This window comes from Corylus avellana, chromosome 3 (assembly GCF_965113065.1).
Source record: "Corylus avellana chromosome 3, dhCorAvel1.hap1.2, whole genome shotgun sequence".
Taxonomy (NCBI): Eukaryota; Viridiplantae; Streptophyta; class Magnoliopsida; order Fagales; family Betulaceae; genus Corylus; species Corylus avellana.
Window position 1 is genome coordinate 36,166,897 of NC_142492.1, and position 25,804 is coordinate 36,192,700.

At 37.2% G+C, this 25,804-nt stretch overlaps 4 protein-coding genes and 1 pseudogene across 5 annotated transcripts; 4 read left to right on the plus strand and 1 right to left on the minus strand.

Moving 5' to 3' along the window:
• The first annotated feature begins 1,900 nt into the window (after positions 1-1,900).
• On the plus strand, positions 1,901-2,225 carry LOC148587135 (uncharacterized). The gene has a single exon (XM_088515049.1). It carries the CDS (start codon positions 1,933-1,935, stop codon positions 2,140-2,142), a length of 210 nt encoding a protein of 69 aa, XP_088371175.1. The 5' UTR covers positions 1,901-1,932; the 3' UTR covers positions 2,143-2,225.
• Positions 2,226-3,552: 1,327 nt separating this feature from the next.
• On the plus strand, positions 3,553-4,357 carry LOC148587136 (uncharacterized). Its single transcript, XM_088514631.1, has one exon. The coding sequence runs from the start codon at positions 4,042-4,044 to the stop codon at positions 4,249-4,251; it is 210 nt and encodes a 69-aa protein (XP_088370757.1). The 5' UTR covers positions 3,553-4,041; the 3' UTR covers positions 4,252-4,357.
• Positions 4,358-6,948: 2,591 nt separating this feature from the next.
• Positions 6,949-8,715, minus strand: LOC132173443 (uncharacterized). The gene is made up of 3 exons (XM_088515063.1): positions 8,145-8,715; positions 7,254-7,318; positions 6,949-7,119 (listed from the first exon to the last, which is right to left on the minus strand). The coding sequence occupies exons 1-3, from the start codon at positions 8,713-8,715 to the stop codon at positions 6,949-6,951; spliced, it is 807 nt and encodes a 268-aa protein (XP_088371189.1).
• A 5,356-nt stretch (positions 8,716-14,071) lies between these two features.
• Positions 14,072-15,862, plus strand: LOC148587137 (uncharacterized). The gene is made up of 4 exons (XM_088514505.1): positions 14,072-14,383; positions 14,469-15,461; positions 15,550-15,725; positions 15,850-15,862. Exons 1-4 carry the CDS (start codon positions 14,072-14,074, stop codon positions 15,860-15,862), a joined length of 1,494 nt encoding a protein of 497 aa, XP_088370631.1.
• Positions 15,863-18,542: 2,680 nt separating this feature from the next.
• Positions 18,543-24,401, plus strand: LOC132176424 (uncharacterized; annotated as a pseudogene). Its single transcript, XR_015911751.1, has 8 exons — positions 18,543-18,916; positions 19,245-19,357; positions 20,735-20,813; positions 21,473-21,501; positions 21,851-21,944; positions 22,795-22,884; positions 23,023-23,215; positions 23,978-24,401. The product of XR_015911751.1 is annotated as an uncharacterized LOC132176424 (transcript).
• The last annotated feature ends 1,403 nt before the right edge of the window (positions 24,402-25,804 follow it).

The window sequence follows — 25,804 nt, forward strand, 5'->3', positions numbered from 1 at the left end:
AACATCATGACCATGATCCACAACCAGAGGCAATTCTAACAGATTCCTTGGAAGCATAGGAGCTGGGAAACCAAGGATAACAACCGGTAGTAACTATCAGACAACTCTATATAAGGGAAACTCCTATCAAGTAAAAGGAGTTGATTCTTTGCGTATCATTCAATTCATTATTACCATATGAATTACCCATTTGAGCTATTTTTCGCAGGCACATTTGACCAAATTTTGTCTAAAGTTTATTGTTTTTGCAGGTTGGGCATTCACTCAACTCATGTGATTCATCCGTTCGGAAATTGTGCAATCAGTTTATTATGATTATATGGCATTGTTAATCTACACACAATAATATTTATTACGTTTGGTTGAATAAATCAAATATGACGATTCTATTTTACAATTTAATCAAAACTTGCTGCATGATACGAACGGTTCAAACTGACTAAGATATGATGGGGGAGCTGGGGACTATCCCGTCATTTTAAATGGAATCCAAGAAAGGTTGTCTAAAAGGCAAGACATTGGAAATTAATTGGAAGATACAACTTTCTGATTTTCTGTGACATATATGTTATTGACCGTCCTTGTAATAATGCTTACGCTGAAAAATGAAATTTCAACAAGTCAATGCCTCTGAGTTTGTACACGTGTGAGTGTATCGCATGTCCAGGGTCCACTTTGAGTCACCACCTACGCGTGAGCCACCGGCCATGGAAGCTGCTCTAGCTCTTGTCAACTCAAGGCGTTATCTATTACAGATTGCATTTCCAGCTGATCGCTATGATTAAGGCGGATCATTTGTGTCAAGCAATTTATATAAATCAATTATAAACATATTTAATTAAATTAATCAGACTACTAAATCATAATTCGTTAATTTTTTATTGAGTTTGTTTCAGATTTATAAATCGTGTTAAAAATTGTCGGCCTTAAATGTTATATTTGGATTTGAATTATGTCGAAACATAAGTATAATACTATAAATCAATCATAATTTAACCTAATTAATTAAACAAGTAAAACCTATAAATCTTAATCTCCTAATTTTGTGTTGAAGACTCGAAACCATATGAACCTGCAGCCAAGATTTTATTCGGGCCCAATCTTTTCTCTACATATAAAACCTGTACCTCCCCAATGACAACCTATGTGATACAATCCTATTCACCATAGTCAGTAAATTGATTGATGTTGCCATCGAATATGAGGCTAGATCAAGTTATAATCTGGTCACCAAATACGGGTGATATGAAGTTTTAGGATACTCTATGCTTCATATGGAATTATGGATCATACAAATCCTGCACAAGTTCATCTTTTCAAGATTTGCTTTAACGTGGTCAATCAGATCAGCCACCATTAGTTTTAGGCCAAGAAGGGTAATGGACTAAATTCGACACGAAATGAAAGAGGAGACTCTGATCCCAAGGTGCCTGTTTGGACAAGTGAGCCCACCACCCCAAACACCGATAAGAAAGACGGTAACAAGGGAGATTGCAAAATAATTATGTATAGATTCCATGGAATTATTCCTTGTAAAGGATGAGATGCAAAACCCAACAACTGGGTCTCGTCGTGATGCATTGCTTTAGTGGAAAGAAAGTTGCATTTGCGTAAGAATTTTGTTCTGACATCACATGAGAGGTTGAGTTAGTTAAGATTGTAGGCTACATAAAACGTATAAAGAGAGAGATGCAAATCAATCAAAGCTTTAGATGCCTGCTGTGATACATTACTTGATCTACGAAAATAAAAAAATTTTAAAGTGACCCGGCCCCTTTGTTTTCAATCCTCCAACTATATTCCAAAAAAAAAGACTGCTGAGGAATCTACCTTTACTTTAACCAATGTTGTATAAAATATCGAAGCAGTGTTGGCTGTGACTGTACAATCATCGAAGCGATCGAATTGAAGGCTACCAAAACGAAAGCAGCAATGCTTGACTGGGCGCCCATTTTACTTGGGTTACTGCTATTCATACTCCTCTCCCCCGGCCTCCTTTTCCAGTTACCAGGGAACGGCCGCCACATCGAATTTGGCAGCCTTGCCACCAATGGGAAGGCCATACTCATCCACACCCTCCTTTTCTTCGGCATCTTCACCATCCTCATATTGGCAATGGGCGTCCACATTTACACTGGCTGATTAATTTCTGTTACGCACCATGATTCATGACTGTCTTTTACGTCAATATGGCTTCATATCTATAAATATATACACAATGTAATTTTTGTCAGTGTTTCTTTGCACTGGCGTGATTGGTTTGTAGTTTTTACTCATTGATTACTGCGTTTCACATCAAGAAACTTGGTGTTTGTTAATGTGACTTTTTTTCTTTTTTTTTTTGAGCATAAAAGCCAAAGAAAGAAAAAAAGTTCATATAAATGTAAAAATAGTTTTGAGTGTTATGTGTTTTTGGTTGTTTGGTAATATTTAGGTTAAGTATATTTACCCTCTAAATTACCGCTCATTTACACTTGCTCCCTACAAACTACGAGTAATGTTATAAGCAGGACTTTTGTCCCCCCTTTTATCCCTCAAAAGTGATGTAATTTTTAAAATCATCATTGAATTTGAAATTTATCACTATTAGATTTTAATCAAATTGTAATTTTAAAGAGTAATGATAAAAAGATGGCCATGTCCTCCCAAAATTAATGTGGATTTTAACACTACCATTAAATCAAAATCAAATAATTATCAATCACAAATTCAATGGTAATTTTAAAAGTTACATCAAATTTAAAAAGATACAAAAAATATATGGGTCTTCCTTCTAACATTACTCAATTTTAAAAGCCACATTAGACAAGGAGAACATGGTTCAGGTAGTCCCAAGAGGTGGATTATTTTTTAAGTCACTTTCATGGTTGATAAATTGGTGTGAAAAAGTAACGTTAACCTTGTTAGAGGCATGTTACACATCATTCTCTCTATTTATTTATTTATTTTTGCAAATCTAATGGATTCACCATTGTATCTGTGGACTCATATAACACCCACAAAAATTCAACGATAGATTCACCTACTAATTATATGGAGTTAGTTGAAAGATAATTGAGAGAATAATTTTTATCATTTCCCATCTTGTTATCAAAAGTTTCATTTTCTTTATTATCTATGGGTGAAAGGTCGTTGTTGAGATATAATAATACTAATTATGAATTTTATCTACCCGTTTCGTGCATTAAAAAGAAAGTAATGGACAACATAAGTGCTTTTGGTTTAAGGGATTGACATTGGGATAACGTGCAACTTAGAGTGTATAGGGTGCAAATGCAATAGGCCTAATTTAAGGCTTTTAAGCCATTCATTGACCTCAATTTTTATTTTTTTTACATATTCACACAAGGAAAATGAGATCAAAGCTTCGAACTAATGACTTCTGTTTCAAAAGATGTGGTTCACAATTAATTAGTTACCTCTTAGAGACTCATTGACCTCAAATTACGACAACCCATGAGTCAAATTGAAAATAACAATAGATAATTCGGCCATCTCATTAGTTTGGGGTGTACAACAACCCATTATGACCCATGCCGGCCATTCATCAATGATCAATCAATATTGTTGCGTTTTTTTTCTTCCCCTTTTTAGACATTTTTTATAGTTTGTTGGTTCAAATCCTAACCTTTATACCAATTGGGCTAGGTCCACATCCAATTGGGCGTAGATGGGCTAACAATTACGCACTCAAAAGTCAAGAGACCAGCCCAAACCAAAGATAAGCCTAACTAGAGTCGGTAGGATTTCCCCAGATGAACCTTTGTATCTCTTCATCCCAAGAAGATCGCAGCCGTTGAAAGCACAAAAACAAAGTGCGGACACGTTCAGTCGTGCAAACAGTCATATTGTCACGAGAAGCGTCCAAACAAATGCACCTGTCTTTTTTTTGTCGCTTATCTGGATCTCCTTTTTCCGCACTAGACCAGTTGAACCCCACTGCTTTTTCCCACATCTTTCTCGCACAATCCACCAAAGATTTGGACACCATTTACACTACCTTTTTCCTCTGCTTTTCTCTGCAAGTGATAATTAGCAGGCATGGCGGACTGGGGGCCAGTGTTAATTGCAGTGGTGCTCTTTGTGCTGTTGACTCCAGGGCTGCTCTTTCAGATACCAGGGAAGGGCAGGGTGGTCGAGTTTGGGAACATGCACACCAGCGGTGCTTCTATTTTGGTTCATGCCATCCTTTACTTTGGCCTCATCACCATCTTCCTTATTGCCATTGGCGTTCACATCTACGCTGGCTAATCTCTCTTTCATTAATGCTCTCATTTTCTGGTTTGCTTATCATAGATCTGTTGCTTTTGGCACATCTTTCTTTTGTTTTTTTGGCTTTCTATTTTGTTTGGATCAATTTCTTGCTTTGTAATCGATCGATATGACTCATATGAGCTTATGATAGAAATCTTTTCTTTCTCATCCCACTATAAATGGTTCAGATTTCTTATCTCTAATCTGCAAAAATAGACGGCAATCGTAAAAATGAACAGATCGATATATTGCAGCAAAGTAAAACATGATAAAACCATACCTTCAGATCGGAGTTGGTCGAGTGTACCCAATAAAAGTGTGGCATAAAATTAATCAAGAAAAATCTTTACCCTTTTCCTCCGACCTCAAATCTGATGATCATAAATTTTGATGATACATCCTTAGCTTAGCTTCTTCTCACGAACAACAAAATTCTCTTGATTCGTGCGAAGCAGCTAAGTGAAGGAGATATTATCAGAATTCATGAGCACAAGAGAAGAGAAGAACAGGGGAAAGATTACTCGTGATTAGTTTTCCCATAACCAGCAGATCGAGCGAACAGGGGAAGAGAAGAAGAGGGATTTCTCTTTTTCCGCTCTTTCTCTCGTGTGATCGGGGTTCCTTTTAAAGACGACTTAGGCCTGACAGCATCTTCACGTTTCGCAGAAAAAAACAAATGGGCAGTTCTGGCATTCGAAAAATAAGATGCCTCGTCACATGAAAGATGTCCACGTGAATTGTCAGCACTTCAGTTGGCCCATTCCCCGAATTGCTGATTTTTTTATTTATTTTTTTTTCTTAAATGAAATAATATAAAATTATGCATTCGGTAAAATTATTCATTTCATTTAAAATGAGGAGAATTTTTCAACCATTCCTTAAAAGCTAAAGTTTTATTATTATTATTATTATTTTTAATTTTAATTTGACATGTAGGAGCCACCATCGAGTAGGACATCTATGTAGATGAAATGAGCCCAACAACTCAAGATGTCCCAACGCCACCAGCATGAGCTACCTAGTCAAGATGTAGAAGGTGTTTGTTACGCGGAATCCGGATCCCCTTCCATTGGAGGGGAAATTGGAGTTTTTTCAATTATCCATTTTAGTCGTTTATTTTTAGGGTTAAACACTTAATATTCTCTTGGGATTTGGTAACTTTATTTTTTTCTTTATAGGGTTTCATTTTTATCACAAGAGGTTTCTGTGCTTTTGATAAATGACCAAATTAGTCAATCCGTTAGTTGACCTAACGAAATTTCACGTTGACCAATCAGATATTGACACGTGGCACCTACTTAATTTTTTTTTAAAAAATGTATTTTTTTTTTTTAAAAAAAAAAAAAAGAAGGAAAAAAAAATTGGGGGTGGCTCCTTGGAGCCAAGGGGGTGCCCGAAACCACCCCCAACCACCATTGGGGGTGGCTTCGGCCACCCCCTAGGCGCCACGGGGGGTGGCTCTCGGCCACCCCCATCCGGCCAGATGGGGGTGGCTCATGGTCAAAGGAGTCACCCCTAATTTTTTTTTCCTTTTTTTTTAAAAAAAAAAAAAAAATTTAAATATACATTTTTTTTCATTTAAAAAAAATAAAAAAAAATCAAGTAGGTGCCATGTGTTAACATCTTATTGGTCAACGTGAAATTTCGTTATGAACTAACGGTTAACTAACGGATGGATTAACTTGGTCATTTATCAAAACCACATGGACTTCCTATGATAAAAATGAAACCCCAAGAAAAAAAAAAAAAAAAAAAGTTACCAAACCCCATGGGAGTATTAAGTATTTAACCCTTATTTTTATCCAACAGCTCACATTACGCCATGTGTTCCACTCAAATATAAATAATAAAATATTAATTAACTTTAAAAAAAAAAGTTAAAATAATAAAAAATTAAAATCAAATAATTAAAAAATTGGGGTGCGCGGCCACCCAACTGAGCCATGGGGTGGCCGAACCACCCCTGTGGCCTAATTGCTGTTTTTCATATCATCCATGTGTGTTTATATGGGTTTCCCCACCATAAATGTCAAGAATGAATCAATTGCAGCACTGCTAATCTTGATTGTCTGTCATAAGATGCATACCTTACTCTGTTTTGTCCAGGGTTTTTCTTTCTATCCTGTTTTTTTTTTTTAAAGTATTTCTCTTGTAATTTTGAACTAAATGACAATTTTGTGGTATCTGCATTTATATGGACTTGTTGCTGCATTGTTGATTCTGGTTGTCTGTTAAATGTGTGCTTCTCTTGTAATTTATCCTACTGTTTGGTCAGTCAGAAATTCTACCTGTGATGTTTATTGATATTGAACATAAACTAAGAAGAAAAATGTGTCAAGTTACTTGATATAATATCCAATCTCTTCTCTTTTTGCTTGAATATTTGACTTCTAAAATGATTGGGATAAATTTGCAAGAATGAGTTTTGACGCCCCTAGAAATTAATGTTGAACAAGATGAAGCAGAAAGCAGTAATTCTAACAAAATATAAGTTAATGAAGTACTTTAAATTACATGGAGAAGAAATAAAATCAGGTTTCAATATCCTATACAGTGACGCAATCTTTGATTTCAAAGTCTTTCTATCTTCTTTAAACAAGTGAACAAAAAAAATACATGTGAAAATGAAGACCATAAAGTCCATGATGATGCTAAAAAGAAGCAGAAAGAAATTGGAAAAGCAGTCTTCATTCTTCAACCTTCTGCTTTTTCAGCAAGAAGACGCGCTCTGTCGTTGCCAGAGCAACCTGGGTGGTAACATGATGTCACATTCAACAAATTCTTTACAGCAACTGGTCCGCTCTTGATGGCTCTCTTCAACCTTCTTCCTCGATTTCCTTTCTTCTTTGTGTTCTTCTCCGGGCTCTTCTCCTGGCCCTGAAGAACGTCATAAAAAAAATTAACTTGGGTTTCCGAATCTTAGATTATATTTTTGTATTGGAGTGGGAGAGAAAAAGGGAACTCATAATATATATATATATATATATATATATATGTACCTCATCAGAATTGCTCTCAACGCTTTCACCACTCCCTGAATCTCTTTGCGTGCTTTCATCCTTGCCTGCGTGCATTAATTTGAACATACGTTTATGTTTTCTGCCATAATGTACATGAAAGGGCTTGGTAGACGGGTACGATATGTTACAAATTTTAAAATTTTTGAATGAAATTGCAAATCGGATGATAACAGTGTCGGATCCAGGAATTTATCTTAATAAGGGCAGAAATAAAATAATAAAATATAATGAAACTGGGGCCTGCGGAAGACGATTCACTCCTCAAATAGGAGAACTTTCATCACAAGTTTTATAAAACAGAATCACGGTATAGTAGCAGCCAACAGCAATAAATAAGCCAAAAAAAAAATAAAAATTGTGACAGCATGGAAGCTATAGGTAAAAAGTTGTGTAAAACACCATCTTATTTAGTTTACTCTGATTTTTGGGTTGAAATTTGGGCTAGGCTAAATTTTATAGGAGCTAAAAGTTATGAAATTTGGGTTTATTTTATGGATTAGGATCTTTAGAATTCCTTTTAAATTTGAAATTTTTAAATTCATAAATTTCAGCCGTTCATCTCATCTAAGCGTCTAAAATAAGCCATGTTTTAACATTTAATGAGGAAACATGGCTGAAATATGCTTAATTTAGACGTTTAAATGAGATGAACAGTTGTGAATTTGAGAATCTCAAATTTAAAGCGAATTCTAAAAGATCTAAATTCTTATTTTATAAGAGCCAGTAAAAAATTTTGGCATTAAAATATATATTTAAAATAAAATTTAGAAAATTTCTGTGTATCCGCCTCTGGATGATAGTTTGAAGGAACAAGTATGTATGTATATGCGTATATATAAGGTCCACCATTCAAAGAATCAAGATACTTACTTTCTTCCTTGTAGCTTTCTGTTGAGGGGATGCAATATACCCTGAAACTTGGCGATCCGAATGTAACCTTTTCATCCTCATCCCCTTCCTCCTCCTCCTCATCGTCGTCGTCCTCCTCCTCCGCAGTTTCCTTCACAACTACAAGAACTTCCTCTACAACCACGGCCTTCTCAACCACCTTGACCTCTTTCTCTTCTTCTTTACGTGCACCATCTTTCTCATCCTGTTTTTCACATTTCTCCTCATCCTTATGCTCCTTAACATCCTTACTTGTTTTGTTGGACTCTGCAGGCACAGGTACCACATTCGGCTTCTCGTCCTCTACCTTTGAAGAACGTGCTACACTCTCATCCGACGTGGAGGTCATGCTCTTTCTCTCGTTTTCATGTTGAGACAGAGGCTGGGAACTTACATCCTCTTCAACGCCCTGATCATGAACGAGTAGTTCTTTCTTTGACATGTTGGGATCTTTCCGTCTTCTTATCTCATCAAACCATCGGCGTAAAAGGGGCCGGAGTTTGGCAGGCACAACCTCTCCTTCTGGGTTGAGCTTCGAATTCCCAGACCCCATTGCAGAACAGAAGAAGAGGAAGACGAAGAGATGGACAAACAAAATATATGAGCTTGAGAATCTGAAAGATGGGGGTTCGAAGGCCGGTTTGCAATAAATAGCAAGATAGAAAATTTAGTGCATGGATGGTACAGTTTGTTGTGTTTTTTTACCGGTGTTGGGGTTAATAATAGCAAAAAGATTAGGTTGAAATCTCCAGCTTTAAGGTTAATATGATGGGTTTCGCTGTAGAGAAAATGGCCCTTAATTTGTTTTGGTGGTGGAAAGGGTCAAGATATGCTTATTCATAATCCTAAAAAGACAGAAAATGCCAGCGCCTGTTGGTAGGATATATATGATACACATCTGTAAATTGATTGCGTCATCAAGAGGTAGTCACAAGGCATATATATACGCTATATATTTGGCGAAAACCTAGATTCTCAAATTGCGGACGAACCGACTATTGCTCCTTCAAACATCTAGATTCCAACTATTATTGTGTGTGTGTGTGTGAGAGAGAGAATGTGATTATCTCTCTCTTTCAGAATTGGGAGTAGAATATAGTAAGGCCTAGATGACTTGAAGTTGGAATTTCATGGCCCTACATGTAGTTTTCTTGAAATGAGTTGAGAGTGAGACATTTCAAGCCCATGGTAACATAATTTGATTGGGAAGTGTGCTTTTACGCACCCATATGACATTGCTATATGGGGTTAGTCACGGTAATCTTAAGAGGTTTAGTTAGAACTTCTAATTTTTAACACGACTTAAACTTGATATGTAAGGTTCGGTCGAGATAATTGACCACCTTCTTATTCACAAAGGAGTAGTTGGCCACCCATTAAAGCAGTGACGGAGTTGGAGGGTGGCTAGTGTAAACCATGACCACCTTGGCCATAGTGCTTCAATTGTAATAGTAAATGCTAAATTCAAAATCAAATTAAGTTCAAGTTTTAATAGTAAATGATAATGGTGCTTCAATTGTATTGCCCTCATGGAAAAGGGACTTTTATCTTTTTCTTTGAAAACGTGAAACAAGTTGGCAATATTAATATGCTGAATATATTGTAGCAACTTGTCATTTATTAATCACCTATATCTTGACATATCTTTAAACTATTCCTCAAAAAAGCTAAAGTTATTTAATAAGATATTTTTTAATTATTGCATGAAATATTTTCACAAAGCTTCATATATAAAGAGAAAAGTTCTTTTAAGTTTTGTTGGGCCGTATCGGCAATGGGCCGAATAGTTGGGTAGTTAGCCTTAGCATTCTGTTGGGCCGATGGAAGGATGTAAGTAGTTAGTTACCATCTCTCCATTTTAGCCTGTTCTTCATACTCCCTCTGTCTGTTAACGTCTCTGAGATCCGACGCCGCAAGGCTCTGCGGCTTCTTGCATAATTTCAAACTATCCAAACATAATTTCATAACTTTTTTCTTTTTTATTTGGGATAACTTCAGAAAACCCCCCTGAAGTTCCAGCCGATTTGAAAAACCCCCCCTGAATTTCCAAATCTCTCAATTAGCCCCCCTGAACTTTGCTTTTCTCTCACATAACACCCTTCCGTCCATATGAATCGTTAAAGCCTAACGGATGCCCACTCACGTGATTTTCACGTGATAATTTTCGGCTTGCTTACCCATTTTGCCCTCATTAGTGCTAACCGAAATTCCCAAACTGCCCGCATTCGAAAAGTGGTAAAAATTAAAACCTAATTCCGCAGATTATCGAGCCAAAATTCCCAAAAATTCCCAAACGCTTCTAGAAGGGTCTGCTCGTGCGAACCATCGTCTTCGTTGTCGGTGAACCATTTTAGCTGGAGTTTGGGTATCGATCTGCGACGGTTTAGTCAGAAATCCCATCTAAATCACTTGGGATCCACGATAATCAAGTAAGTTTCGTTATCCCGAAAATATACATTTAGGGTTTGTTATAAATTTTCTGAGATTTGTGTTTGACCAACAATTTGTATCGGATGTTTTGGGGGTTTTGCATGTAACGCGTTTGGAATGGATTTTGTGGAGATTTTAGTTTAGGGTTTTATTTATTTGAAGTTGGTCATTATTTATGGTGTTTGTCAGACAATGCGTTTAAAGTTGTCATGTGTTTATTGTTTATGATCGTTTGTTTTGTTGGAAGTTGTTGTTCTTTTGTCTGATGTAGATGTGGTCCCCTAGGTTCGACTTGTGTTGGCCACGTGAGTAGCAGCATGAGTTTATACTATGAATAAAGTAGTAAAGTGGTCCCTTCCATTACCTGTAAGGGAAAGAAGTGATCGTGCTTTAACATAGAATTTTTGGTTGCTGACCTTATAAGGGACAACTGTGCTTAGTGTATTGGCAGAGAGTTTCAGTTGTTGTGGAGTTGTTGCTTTTGGTTTAGGGGTAATGTAGTCATTTGGGTATAGGAAAAAACGTGACCACGACCACACTTCTTACATTTGGTTTTGAAATTACTACTTAAACCTTGTGGTTTGTTTGTGGCTGCTATGAGTACAGGGGTAAGATGGATAATTTTTATTAAAGGGACAATTGTATTAAAAGATGTGTTTGTGATATGAATTAGGATAAAATATATGCTTATTAGGATAAAATATATGCTTTAGGGTTGTTTTTACTCTGCTGAAATTGTGGGTTGGGTTGTTTTTACTTTGATGAAACTTAGGGGTTGGTTGTTTTTACTTTGCTGGAATTGTGGGCTGGGTAGTTATTTTTACCCTAAATATATGCTGAGTACTTTGAGTTAGGGTTGGGTCATTTGTGTGCTGTTTTGGGTTGTTACTTTGGTTAAATTTTTACCTTGATGGATTTTACAACAATTAATGATTACTTAAAAAAATTCCTGTTTAGTTTATTTCAAATGTCTAACCTTGTGTGCATTCATAAACCCTAAATATATGTTGAGTACTTTGAGTTAGGGTTGGTCATTTGTGTGCTGTTTTGGGTTGTTACTTTGGTTAAATTTTTACCTTGATGGATTTTACAACAATTAATGATTACTTAAAAAAATTCCTGTTTAGTTTATTTCAAATGTCTAACCTTGTGTGCATTCATAAACCCTAAATATATGCTGAGTACTTTGAGTTAGGGTTGGTCATTTGTGTGCTGTTTTGGGTTGTTACTTTGGTTAAATTTTTACCTTGATGGATTTTACAACAATTAATGATTACTTAAAAAAATTCCTGTTTAGTTTATTTCAAATGTCTAACCTTGTGTGCATTCATAAACCCTAAATATATGCTGAGTACTTTGAGTTAGGGTTGGTCATTTGTGTGCTGTTTTGGGTTGTTACTTTGGTTTAATTTTTACCTTGATGGATTTTACAACAATTAATGATTACTTAAAAAAATTCCTGTTTAGTTTATTTCAAATGTCTAACCTTGTGTGCATTCATAAACCCTAAATATATGCTGAGTACTTTGAGTTAGGGTTGGTCATTTGTGTGCTGTTTTGGGTTGTTACTTTGGTTTAATTTTTACCTTGATGGATTTTACAACAATTAATGATTACTTTAAAAATTTTCCTGGTTAGTTTATTTCAAATGTCTAACTTTGTGTGCATTCATAAACCCTAAATATATGCTGAGTACTTTGAGTTTGGGTTGGTCATTTGTGTGCTGTTTTGGGTTCTTACTTTGGTTTAATTTTTACCTTGATGGATTTTACAACAATTAATGATTACTTTAAAAATTTTCCTGGTTAGTTTATTTCAAATGTCTAACTTTGTGTGCATTCATAAACCCTAAATATATGTTGAGTACTTTGAGTTAGGGTTGGTCATTTGTGTGCTGTTTTGGGTTCTTACTTTGGTTTAATTTTTACCTTGATGGATTTTACAACAATTAATGATTACTTTAAAAATTTTCCTGGTTAGTTTATTTCAAATGTCTAACTTTGTGTGCATTCATAAACCCTAAATATATGCTGAGTACTTTGAGTTAGGGTTGGTCATTTGTGTGCTGTTTTGGGTTCTTACTTTGGTTTAATTTTTACATTGATGGATTTTACAACAATTAATGATTACTTTAAAAATTTTCCTGGTTAGTTTATTTCAAATGTCTAACTTTGTGTGCATTCATAAACCCTAAATATGAGTACTATGGCTATAATATTAAACTACCTTTCAATGTAATGAATGTGGCAGGATACGAGATGGGTACACGTTATATCATGTTTGAGGTGCACTATGGGGGTGTTTTTAACAGGCAATGTAGGATTCATTATGTTGGGGGTAATGTTAGTCATGACCCAAACTCGTATGATGTGCACAAGATGAAATTTTCTGACATAGAGGATGTGTGTAGTAGATATGGCTATAGGTCTGGGGACCTTGTGTATTATAGTTTACCAGGATTGCCTTTAGACCAAGGCTTAAGACTTATGTCATCTGACTACAATGTGAATGAAATGGTTTCCAAACATTTAGATTATGATCTGGTAGTGTTGTATATAGTAAGTTATGGTGTAGTGGATGATGTAGTTGGTGAAGAGGAAGAGGAGGATTCAGAGAATGAGAGGGCAGCTGTGTTTAGGAAGGATGCCTTCTGGGATTCAGTGCTTAGTGATGATACAGATTGTGTTGATTCTGAGGATGATGTTACTGTTCCTAGTGGGGACATCCATGAGGGGGTTGGAAATTCTGAAGGGGTTGTTGAAGATGCATATGTGGATGGGGATGTTGGGGATGTTGGGGATGTTGGGGATGGTGATCCTGGTGAGGATGCTGGTGAGGGTGGGGAAGAAAGTGATGATAGTGTAGAGAAGTATGGTAGTGATCATCTAGAATCACCCCCTTCTAGTGATGATGATAGTACAGTTCACATAATCCGTAGGGATGTAACCACTAGAGTTCCTTTTGATCCCACTGATATGGATAATCCGACATTGGTTGTAGGGAATACATTTCGTGATGCAGCTGAATTTAGAAAAGCCGTGAGACAGTACAATATTATCAGAGGGAAGGATCTGAAATTCAAGAAAAATGAAAAGAAGAGGATTGTGATTGTTTGCAAAGATACAAATTGTAGGTATAGGGTATATGGGAGGCAGTTGGAGAATGAGATGACATTCCTTTTAGTATCCCTTAGGCCCAAACACAGCTGTTCCAGGAAGTACCACAATCATATGGTCACTTCAAGTTGGATTGCTGAGTGTTGCATGGATTCTTTTAGGGAGCAGCCAAACATGCCCATAGATGTGTTGCAAAAAAAAGTGAAATCCAAATATAATGTGGATGTCCATGTCAGTTCTCTGTATAGGGCTAGGAAAAAAGCAAGAGAATCAATCTATGGAAAATTTGATGAGCAGTATCATCGGCTGTGGGATTATTGCAACATGGTTAGGAGCACTAATGTAGGTAGTTGTTTGGTATTGATGGTTGAGAGACCAATGCCTCAGGTGCCATGCAGATTTCAGAGGATTTATATTTCATTGGCAGCCATGAAGAATGGTTTTCTTGAAGGGTGTAGGCCTGTTGTGGGTCTTGATGCATGTTTTCTGAAGGGAACGTATAAGGGGCAGTTGATGTCTGCTGTGGGCAGGGATGCCAACAACAACATGTACCCTATTGCAATGGCTGTCGTGGAGGCTGAGACGAAGGATAGCTGGACATGGTTTATTGAGGCACTTGTTGCAGATCTTGGCCCTACTCCACATGGGTTGACTTTCATTTCGGATCGACAAAAGGTAAAATACTTGTATTCATTTATTATTCATATCAATTTAGTATTTATTGTAACGCAACTAATTATTTTTTTCAACTATTGTGCAGGGCCTGATTCCAAGCCTGGAACAAGTATGTCCGCAGTCTGAGCATCGTACATGTGTTAGGCACTTGTACGCGAATTTCAGAAGCGCTGGTCATCGGGGGGTGCTATTGAAGGACCTTCTTTGGCGAGCTGCCGCATCATACACAAAGAATGAGTTCTATGGAGTAATGGATGAGCTGAAGATGGTTAGCAAGGATGCGCATGCTTACCTAGAGAAGATAGATCCTAACACTTGGTGTAGGGGATGGTTCAATACACATTGTAAGTCCAGCCTCTTACACAACAATACTTGTGAGAGTTTCAATTCATGGATCAAAAAATTCCGTGACCAGACAATCTTGAGCATGTTGGAAGGGATTAGATGTAAGTTGATGAGAAGGTATGTGAGGAAGAAAGAGTTGATAAGTTCAATGGAGGAGGCCTTAGGGCCAAAGATTAAGAAGAGGCTAGAAAAAGAAGAGGATGCAGGCAGTAATTGTTGGTGTACATATGCCGGTCAGGGTATGTTTGAGGTGGAGTGCCTTGGGAGAAAATTTGTTGTAGATATGGAAGCTGGCACTTGTGGCTGCAGAAAATGGGATGTGACTGGTATCCCCTTTGCGCATGCAATTTCTGCCATTTTACACCAAGGTGGGGAACCAACTGAGTATGTAAGTGAGTACTATGGCAAGGAAAAGTACCTCAAGGCTTATGACCACGTTGTCTATCCTGTGCCAAGTGAAGAGCAATGGCCTAGAAGCAACCAACCAAAGATTGAGCCACCCAAGGCTAGGGCACCTCCTGGTAGACCTAAGAAAGTAAGAGATAGGTCTGTTGATGAACCAAGAAATCCTAATACAATTAGAAAGGGGGGGCAGAAAAATAAATGTGGGTACTGCATGAAATTTGGCCACAACAAGAGGTCATGTGTTGCTAGGCAGAGACAAGATGAAAGAAGGGCACGTGTCAAAAAGTACTACAGGGATAATGCATCAACTGACTGGAATTTGGACATGGTATCTACTCACTTACTGATTATTGTTTAATTCACTAAATTTATTTACATATTTGCATACTTATTTATTTCTTCATTTTTCCTGTCAGTTGATGCAGGATGGATCTTCACCTGCCACTACAACTACCAGCAGGAAAAGGGGAAGAGTGAACACACCATCAGGTTCACAAAGGGCAGGAGGATCAGCAACTGGTGGTTGTTCAACAACCACAACTCAAAGACCTTCACAGCCGGCATCAGATCATGTCTCACAGCCTATATTGAGGCCAGCATCAGATATTGCATCTCCTCACAGCTCCTGCCAGCCTGCATTTAGGGCAGCATCAGATATTGCATCCCATCCTGCAACACAGGCTGCATTAAGGTCATGTTCAGATATTGCATCACAGCTTGTGGGAGTAGCAACCTCTGCCACCCAACCAGGAAATGCACCTGCTGCCACCCAACCAGCCAAAACAGCAACACCTTATGCCTACAAACAAAATGTGAGTCATTCTTCATATCCATGTAATTAAGAGTCACAAAAAAAATATAAGGGCCTAATTGTATACTTTGCTGAAATGCAGGCATCTACCATTTTTGGGAACAAGGATAAAAGAACCCTAGGGTTGGCAACAAGGACGAGAGCAAGTGGTAGGCTGAGGGAACATGTTAGAAGTGGAAGAGAACCTGGCAATAGGCAGAAGCTTGTTGTTGATCTGACTGGCAGTCCTACTGGGCCACCACCAATTCCAAGGGGTGGACCATTATGCTCTTGGGGTCCTCCCAGAGTTGGCGGTATGACATTTAGAACAGCCCCGCATGATTTCGACATACAAAAGGGCCAAGGGACAGCTGATAACCATCCACCAGGTTTTGATGAACATGTTCGAAGAATGGACAAAGGGAAGAAGAAAATGCATTGACCATGACAAGATGAAAGAATGTGTGAACTAACCTTTTTCTTTTTTGTGTTTGGGGTGGTATGTAAGCATTGTAAACCCTAAACTTTATTATAAGTTGTAGCTGTTTGATGTATTTTGTAAACACTGTAATCATTGACCTCTTTGGACATGTGCCGGTTTGGTGTCAACTTTATTTTGTGTTTGACCACTCACGGTTTGTAACTCTTTGGGCTATTTTTTGTAAACAATGTAACTCTTTGGGCTCTTTGTTTTGTGTTTGACCACTTACAGCTTGTAAGTATTTGGGGTATTGTGTATACATTGTAATGGACACATTGTAGATGATGGTCATGTATTTTATGGATGTGGATGATGTAACTTTTAGTACTTTTGGATTTAGATTGAGGTATAATTTCTTAAGTATTAAACACTATCTACATATAGTTTTTGCTATAAATTCTTTACTACTTGTTATTTTGGAATTGAGTTGAGGTATAATTTCTTAAGTAGTAAACACTATCTATACATAGTGTTTGCTATGACTTTGATAGTTGGATTAATTTACAAGTGCTTATACATTTAGTGTTCTTGTAGTATTAATTAGGTTAAATTAAGTACATGTGGATGATGTAACTTTTAATACTTTTGGAATTGAGTTGAGGTATAATTTCTTAAGTAGTAAACACTATCTATACATAGTGTTTGCTATGACTTTGATAGTTGGATTAATTTACAAGTGCTTATACATTTAGTGTTCTTGTGGTATTAATTACGTTAAATTGAGTACATGTGGATGATGTAACTTTTAATACTTTTGGATTTAAATTGAGTTCAATTGACAACATTTTGCCAATGTTTTATTTCCCAAGTGAAGGTAACACAGCATCAACCAATAAGAGAAATTGCGGTCACAAGTGGGTTGGAAAGTTTTGTGAACCAATCAATTTGGATGCTTCTAAATTTGTACCAAGAAAATTCATACAAACCATGCCAAATATTACACAAAAGTTGGGTACAAAAAAGATAACCATATGGTCAATTGATACAAGTCTGATACAAATAAAGACAACAAACTGTCTTTTTCAGCTGCTTAACATCAGATTTGATGCAAGTCCATTAGAAAAAGGGAAACACAACAATACAGCAACAAGACACCAACAACATGCAAGTGCAACCCGAAACTTCAGCTGCATCGAACGATACTTATTCTCAACCCTTTCAAGTTTAAGTGCAAAATTAGCAGCATCAACTTCACTTTTTGACTTGTACTCAGCAAGTTCAATCTTGCATTTCAACACTTCCATTGCCCTTTCGGACTTCAAATCGTGCTGCCACGCCAACAACATTGACATCAGTCGATCACCGCACACACAAAAATCTGGTTCAACCCATTTAAAAAAATTGCAACCACGATTTGTTTCATTCTGCATAATCACACAAATTAGGGTCATACAAATTAGAGTTTAATCCATCATTAAATGATTTAGGCATAACGGGAAGAGCAGCAAATTTATGTGAAAATAATGAGGTAAATTCTCAAACACATCTTACCACATAATTTACACAGGCATAAAACCTTTTTCCATGATTTTTAGTTGTTGATGCTGTTTTGACAACGGTTTTGCTCCCACATTTGCAAATTGGATAGCTTGATCCTGAATCGCTTAGCTCACCCTCGGAGTGCTCCATCTTTAACCGTCGTCACCTCGCTGGTACTGGACAGTGAGTAAGTTTGCCGGTGGATGATTTTCGCCGGTCTGGGTCTCGCCGTCGTCGGGGATTCTTCGCCGCCAGATGTACTTATATTCAGCTTTCTTTCTTCGACTCTCTTTCTAAGCCTTCGAATCGATGGCTGGAACCCAATCAACCCATCAGCTTCCACATTTTCTCCTCAACCTTCGGCTGTGGGTCTTCGTCTTCCAGTTTGGTGTGCTTGGACGAGTGAGCGTGTCTAAGGGTGAGAGTGAAGGGTTAGTAAGACACTAATGAGGGCAAAATGGGTAAGCAAGCCGAAAATTATCACGTGAAAATCACGTGAGTGGGCGTCCGTTAGGCTTTAACGATTCATATGGACGGAAGGGTGTTATGTGAGAGAAAAGCAAAGTTCAGGGGGGCTAATTGAGAGATTTGGAAATTCAGGGGGGGTTTTTCAAATCGGCTGGAACTTCAGGGGGGTTTTCTGAAGTTTCCTGTTTTTATTTTCAAAATAAAAAGTAAAAACCAAAAACTTCTCTATTTTCGGTAGATTCAACTTGTTTATTTTCTATGCACACGACCTGCTCGGTTAAATGCCCCGAGAGAACTCTTGCTTTTAATATGCATTCATTCTCACCCTAGCTCAAGTTTCATGTACTCTTGAGATTTTGGGTTTTTGTTATAATACTGACCCGTGCATGTGTATAGTCAGAATCACGTACAGATAGATTGTATGGGTTCCGAAGTTGAAAAACTTGAGGAGAGCTTAACGTCTATGCTTGGTCTACTCCAAGTAGAGTGCGGCATTCTTGAAAGAATGGTGTACAAGAACAAGAACCAGCATCGGCGTTGTTCGCATTTCCAGTATCTTTTGAAGGTTCATATTACTTACTTTCCTTTTAAGTTTAAGAAGCTTACTCTCTGTTTGGTTTGTGAAATAACTGATGAAAAGACAAGAAAAGAGAAGAAGTTTGTCAATATGATGCGCTAAATATGCAAAAATATTTGCTTCTAGTTTGCCCAATAGCTGTAAACTGGCTAAGTTTACTGGTGGTTTTCATTTGGTAGCGTTTAGGATTTTTTAAAAAAAAAATGCTTTTTGGTTCCTCCATCATTACTTATGGCCAAATACACCACTACGTTGTACATGTCACGGATTTTTTTAATGGGTTTCTGCACTTCACCTTATCTGTTTGGGATGCTAGGTGAGGAGGGATTTAAGGCTGCTGCAATCAGCTAAGTTGGAGGAGTTAGTAGATTCTTGCTTTTTAGTTATCACTGGGAAGAGACGTAAACAAAAGGTGCATATTTTAGAAAGGTAAAATTTCCCATGCCTCGTATTGGGCATAATCATTAAGTTGATGGATTGTGCAATATGAATGTTTAAATACTTGCATGTGAATGTGAAGCGAGCTTACCATAGAAAATCAAGAATGGCTAACAGAGGTTTTACACTGTGGAATGGCATGATTAATTTTATGTTATGGATACTTACTAAATTTAACAGTGAAATTCTAACAGTCGTTGTAGAATCTGCTGTAAGACTATTTCTTTAGTTTGAATGCTAACTCTTGATGGAGCCTAAGAAGCAGGTTTGGCAATGTTGTTGTTGCTATTTGACTTGAGTATCATGAGCTTGCTTGTGCATATGCTTTGACCAGTGTTTATTTCCTGTGAAACACAATGCATGTGTACATGACAATATATGGTTTTCTTGGCCTTAGAATTGGGAAGTCTGCCATAGGCAGAGACAAAATGTGGTGTGCTGTCTGCTGAAACTTAGTCTTGTAGTGCTTTCTTCTGGTGGGTTAACGGCATTTGTAGTTTACTGAAACTAAACCAACATCGTGTGTTTGGGAAATTCCTTTTAAATACAGTACTACATGGTTATAAGACGTCCATAAAAGCTTATAGGGTTTGATGAGCATGTATAAAATGTTGGGTTTAGTACCGATATGTATGATGGTTCTGGAATGAGAAAACAAAACTTACCTTTAATTGCAAACAAATGAAATTCTTGATGTGTCTGTATCTAAGACACTATTAGCAGCGACCAGAAGAAATTGAGGTACTGATCAAGCATTTAGAGTATTCATTTTTGGCTTGTGTACTTTTGTTAATGGTGGGGAAGGAGAGGACAGAAATTGGATAGTGTCTCTTTAAAAAGTAGAGGGATGCTTTGGTGATAAAGAGGTATGGATAGGAAAGACTCAGGCTTTACCATCAAGGAATAAATATGTTGGGTATAGAGGAGGTTTAAAAAGCCTAAACAGGCAATTCATCTTGTTATTTATTTATTTATTTCTGAGAATTCATCGTGTTATTGTTTTTCCAAGTCCTTGGCCCACTATCTACCTTCCTGTGCCCCATGCTATTGCATAAACCAGACCTGAACAACTACTCCTATATGTTAGTCATGTAAATGGGAAAAAAAAAATTTCTCTGCCATCTGAACTATAATTGCCTTTTCAATTTGTCATGGCCAATATCTTTTAAAGTTGGGGAAGGGGAATAAGGAGATGAGCTTTGACTCTCTTTCAATCTGAATAGGTTATGCATGACCTCATTTCCCCAAGTATTTGTGATACCCTCATTTCTAAATTTTGAATATGTACCTTGCAATGGGAAATGATCATATGCTTGCTCATATAGGTAATATGTTTAGTTTCTAGTTATTGACTAATTTTTTTTACAGTTTAAAGAGGAGAAAATGTAATAGTGGAAAACATAATTTTATGGAGCGACTTTTGGGAGCTCCACGCCTACTATCACAGGTTTGATCTTGCTTTTCACTTATAATTCCTCTTTTCTTATCCCACTATAGTGTTTATTGCTGTTATTGTTCATGCCAGCAGAGTTATTTTGACTTAACATGGTTAGAAATCTCTATGAGCTACTGAAATAGAGATTTCATGCCAGATGTTTCTTCTTCGATCATTTTTAATTAAATGCCCAATTTGATACTGTTTTTTTGTTTGGAAAGATCTAAATTCTTTTCCTTCTTTTTAACTTATAAAGATGTATGATTTATTAGTCCTTGCAATTTAATTGATAAGCAACTCTACTAAGAAGTACAATCAATAGTCCTCTGGGCTGGGCATTTTACATTAAATTTTAGAGTGGTAAGAAAAATAAAAGAAATAATGATTTAGCTGTTGTCAAAGTAATTATGGTGTCTAATAGAAGTTTTGATATGGCAAGTAACTGTTTGAACATGCCGAATCCGAAACAACCTCAACTTACTCACATCCCAACTTAATTGAGGTCTGCTCCATGGCTTTCTAACTAGAAGGCTGCCACATTGAGCAATGCTTCTACAGGACTTCATGTTGCAATGAGCCATATGATTCTGTTGAGGGCATCACCGGAGCATTTTAGCACAGATTACTTACTTGAGTTTGATATAGTAAAATGTGCCATGTTTCTCTTGCAGATGGTTGAGCCCATGTTGATGGCAGCTACGTATCCTTTACTATTTGTTAAATACTTAGTTGTCCATATTCTTTATAAAATAGAAAATATTTTTTGGCTGTTGTTTCAAGCTCATATTTTTCTGTTATCAAGCATCTATAAAAACACAAAACTCCCTTTCTTATTTGGCACAAATATTTTCACTTTCTTATGTTTTACCACCTTCACCATTGTTGTGTAGATGCACCCCTTGGCTTTTATACCTATAAGAAAGAGAAATATTTCCCCTCTCTTATATTTGGATCATGCAAGAATAGATTTCCAAATATGCATCATGTGATATTTATAAAAGAAAAATAAAAGGTACTATTCAATGTTTTCACCCTTGACTATCCCACAGGGAGATATCTATCTTGCTTGCTTGATCCTCTTTCATGGGATTTTCTCTGACAATTTTGGGTCTGCTCGCACGCCTTCAAGTTATGGTTCAACAGGTAAGTTTTTATTCTTCTTTTAAAACTGTTTAAGAGTTGACATTCCTACTGTAGATTTCACTCCAAGCTGTGCTGGTTTGAGCCATACGACCTTGTTAATCAAGTTGGTCTAGGTAATAGTCCCATCTTAAATTCCCATATTCCTAAAGGATGAAATTTGGATGTTATATGTCAAGAACAATGATATAGATGGATGACATGGGTTTATAGTGCATCTTCCAGCAGTATTTTTTTTTAATTGGTAAGTGCACACACACAGTGGGACTTGAACCCACGAACTCACCCTCCACCTTGCTACAAAGGGAGAAAGTGCCGTTTGAGCTAAACCTCATTGGCAATACCTTCCAGCAGCATTTAGAAAACGAAATCAACTGAAACTAGGTTGGAGTGTCAGGCAAGGATCCCATCTGCCCAACTAAAGAATATTAGTACTTTAGGCATAAATGTTAATCCCAAGGGGTAGCTCAATCGGCTGGAAATCACTCATCATAAAGCGTAGGTTATTAGTTTGAATCTTTCATTCCTCTCATTTTAGGGTCAATAACTTATATATACATTTTAAAAATAATAATAAAAAAAAAATACTAGACAAAACTTTAGAAATAAATGTTACCCATCTATAGATGGCCTCTTTTTCTGAAAATGATGGCTTATCAAAAAAAAAACATCCTTGTGAGTTGTGATCCTTTAGGAATATGTGATTTTAGATATTTGGGTCTATAACTGTTTAAAGTAATGGGTCATTATTAAGGAGTCTTTAAGTTGTTAGATTTGTATTGGAGCTGCCAGCTGTAAGCATGGAACTAAGCTGTTTCTTCCAATTAAACTTTTATTTGTGTTTCTTGTACAGATATTACTTGATGTTGTTTCAGTATTCAACATGGTTTCTTATCTCTCCCAGAAGAAGCAATATATAAAGATAAACCAGGAAGGAATTGAGGTTGGTCTGCACCTCTTTAGGTTCTACTAATTCTCCTAGTCAATATTTGACTCTTTTAGGTGCCTTTTTGTTTATAAGTTGGTTTCTTGTTTTATTTTCTTTTCATTTTTCCCCCTTGTCTTGCTATGACCCATGCAGGTCTTCAGGGAGTTTTATCCAACTAATGAGGAATTTGTCACCCTAGAGTGTGTATGGAAATCAGATAAGTTTATATTACTTGAGAGAATGCACAAGAGCAAGACTGGAAGTGATCAAGAAGGTGATCTGAACGAAGAGGCTTCTTTAGGAGCATTGACTGTAAAGTATCAAAGTATTGAGTCTTTTCTTGGAGGTAAGCATTTTCATGGCCCTCTCGCCCTCACCCCTTCTCCCCTCCCTCAACCCCCCCGCCTCCTCTTTCCTCCTTTATTTTCTAGAAAAATCAGCTTCAGGTGTAATTGCACGTTCTACGCGCCTTACAACTACCTATGGGGCAAAGAGTATCCTGGTTCATTCATATGCTTTTCGTATTCTGATGTAGTAAGTTTGATATTGCTGTCTATTTTGTTCATCAAGTCATCACTAAACAGTGGCTGTCTATGCCACTCGTGAATGTGGATATTCATTTGGTGAATGTGGCTTTATTGAATAATTTAACAGCTGGTGCTTCCTTTTAGATAATATGGATCTGCGCAACAAAAATTAAAATTATACTCGTAGATCTAAGTTCAAGACTGGTAATCCCCATCCATATTATAACTCTGCCCAATTTTGTTGCTAAAGAGGGAGTCCACGGATAAGAGTCAAAAGGAATTCCTTATCCCCCCCATCCACAGGGATTTATTTGGTTTTGGTCCTAGATTGGGTCCAATTGGATTTTAACAGATTGAAAATCTCTATCTCCATTTATGTCTATCTATTTGGTAGGATAAGAACCACATAAATAAAGCACTACAGTGTAAACATAAAACATGCCCCATAACATAGTAGTACATTGTAAACCTACACTATAATTTAATCTATCACTGCCTCAAAGCCACTGGTTTTCTCCTGTCTGCTGTTTAATGGGGGTCTTGGTGTCTATTATTTTTACCAAGTGATGACTCTTTTGTAGATGATGAACTTGTTCCCGATAGTGGGGATGCAGACCAAATGGCTGAGAAGGTCCATCACACATGAAGGACGACAAGACTGATTTGCTGGCAGACCCTTCCATGGAGATTGGCAATGGGAAGGCAGTCGAAGGTTGTACAGAAGTAGGAGATGGTTTTGTCGATGCAACAACTATCCCTAGCAAGAAACTCCTGCAGGAAGGTGGTTTGCTTACAGACTCAAAGTTGTCAAATTCTTTGAAAATTAACTCTGGATCAAGAAAAGTAGCTTTTGTCTCAGTGAAAAATCCTCCGGCATTGATGGCGGATGTGAAAATTCCTCCACTACCCGCCACAACCAATGGTGGTGTGAAGGAAGATCCATTTTTCAGTTTGCTTACTGGTGGAAAAGTAAACAACAGTCTCTTCTAGTTACTGGTCAGTTTAACAGGCAATTTTTTTTTGAAAGTAATAATAATATAATATTCTTCTTTAGATGAGACGTCTCTTGGCTTGGTGTGTGAATGTGTGAAGTTTTTGCTGCTTCACTACCTGAAAACAATTTCATGCACGCCAAAAAGGCAAAGAGTAAGCCCCACACGAAATCAACAACGAAATCCAGAGCCGTCAAAAAAAAGGAAAACATAAGTCCCCGTCCAACTTCAAGCACGCAAAAGCAGCCGCCCGCAAAGATAATCCTCTCCTCCTTTTGCTAAGTTGTTACAATGTGACAGGCAGTCTACTGTGTTGCAGATGTTTTCTTTTTGAAGAATCCATAGCTGTCCGCTGAAACTGTTCTCTGTCCAGGTAACTTTAGCACCCATATTCTCAGGTTTATGCTTGGTTGGGTTTAATTTGAGTCTGTTCTTTCTTGTAAATGATAGTTAGGTGTTTAATCTCGTTTTGAAATATGGGTTTTTGTTTGTTCAAGTGCAATTCCTCGCGGAATTGAAGTTTGGATTCAAGTGGGATTGATTGCTCTCTGATTTTCAGATTTCTCTCTACGTTTTCAGTTTTGTTTGTAAGCAATTGTAAACTTGTAACTACCCAACTATTCAGCCCAATACTTACATCCTCTCATCAGCCCAATAGAACGCCAACGCTAACTACCCAACTATTCAGCCCATTACCGATACGGCCCAACCATCATGCACTTTTCTTTTTGGAGAAACTTCAGAAAGCCCTCCTGAACTTTCAACCGTTTTGAAAACCCCCCCTGAATTTTCAAAACTCTCACTTAGGCACCTTGAACTTTGAACCGTTTTAACGTTAAAGTCAAACAATTTGACTTTTTATACCCATTTTACCCTTCCCTAAAACTACGTCGTTTTGTGTCCTAAAACTACAATACCTACCCAGCCCAAAACGACGCCGTTTTAGGCATTAATTTTTTTTTTTTTAAGTAAAATTTAAAATAATAATAATAAGAAAAAAAAAAAAGGGGGAAATCGGGGGTGACTCTTGGCCAAAATAGGATGGCCGGACCACCCCCTGGCCGATCTGGCGGACCACCCCCTTGGCCAAAAAAAAAAAAAAAAAGAGGAGATGGGGTGCATTTGGGGATGGGGTCCCCCCCCCCCCCCCCCCCCTTTTTTTTTTTTGGCCTTTTGGGGTGGCCGATTTCCTTTTTTCTTTCTTTTTATTTTTTTATTTAAGGGAAACTTTAGAAAGTCCTCCAGAACTTCCAGCCAATTTGAAAATCTGCCCTTGAATTTCCAAAACTCTCATTTAGGTCCCCTGAACTTTGGTTTTCTCTCACTTTTGACCCTTTTAACATTAAATTACGTCGTTTTGGGCTGGGTAGGTGTTGTAATTTTAGGACATAAAATGACGTAATTTAATGTTAAAAT

What these genes read in the sequence shown, in the direction of transcription:
- LOC148587135 (XM_088515049.1), top strand. Translation starts at nt 1,933, where the DNA reads ATGCTTGACTGGGCGCCCATTTTACTTGGGTTACTGCTATTCATACTC.
- LOC148587136 (XM_088514631.1), top strand. Translation starts at nt 4,042, where the DNA reads ATGGCGGACTGGGGGCCAGTGTTAATTGCAGTGGTGCTCTTTGTGCTG.
- LOC132173443 (XM_088515063.1), bottom strand. Translation starts at nt 8,715, where the DNA reads ATGGGGTCTGGGAATTCGAAGCTCAACCCAGAAGGAGAGGTTGTGCCT. An exon ending in AGAAAGCTACAAGGAAGAAA is followed by an intron (nt 7,319 to 8,144) that starts GTAAGTATCTTG and finishes TAATGCACGCAG; the next exon opens with GCAAGGATGAAAGCACGCAA. An exon ending in TTGAGAGCAATTCTGATGAG is followed by an intron (nt 7,120 to 7,253) that starts GTACATATATAT and finishes GGCCAGGAGAAG; the next exon opens with AGCCCGGAGAAGAACACAAA.
- LOC148587137 (XM_088514505.1), top strand. Translation starts at nt 14,072, where the DNA reads ATGGTTGAGAGACCAATGCCTCAGGTGCCATGCAGATTTCAGAGGATT. An exon ending in TCATTTCGGATCGACAAAAG is followed by an intron (nt 14,384 to 14,468) that starts GTAAAATACTTG and finishes ACTATTGTGCAG; the next exon opens with GGCCTGATTCCAAGCCTGGA. An exon ending in CTGACTGGAATTTGGACATG is followed by an intron (nt 15,462 to 15,549) that starts GTATCTACTCAC and finishes TTTTCCTGTCAG; the next exon opens with TTGATGCAGGATGGATCTTC.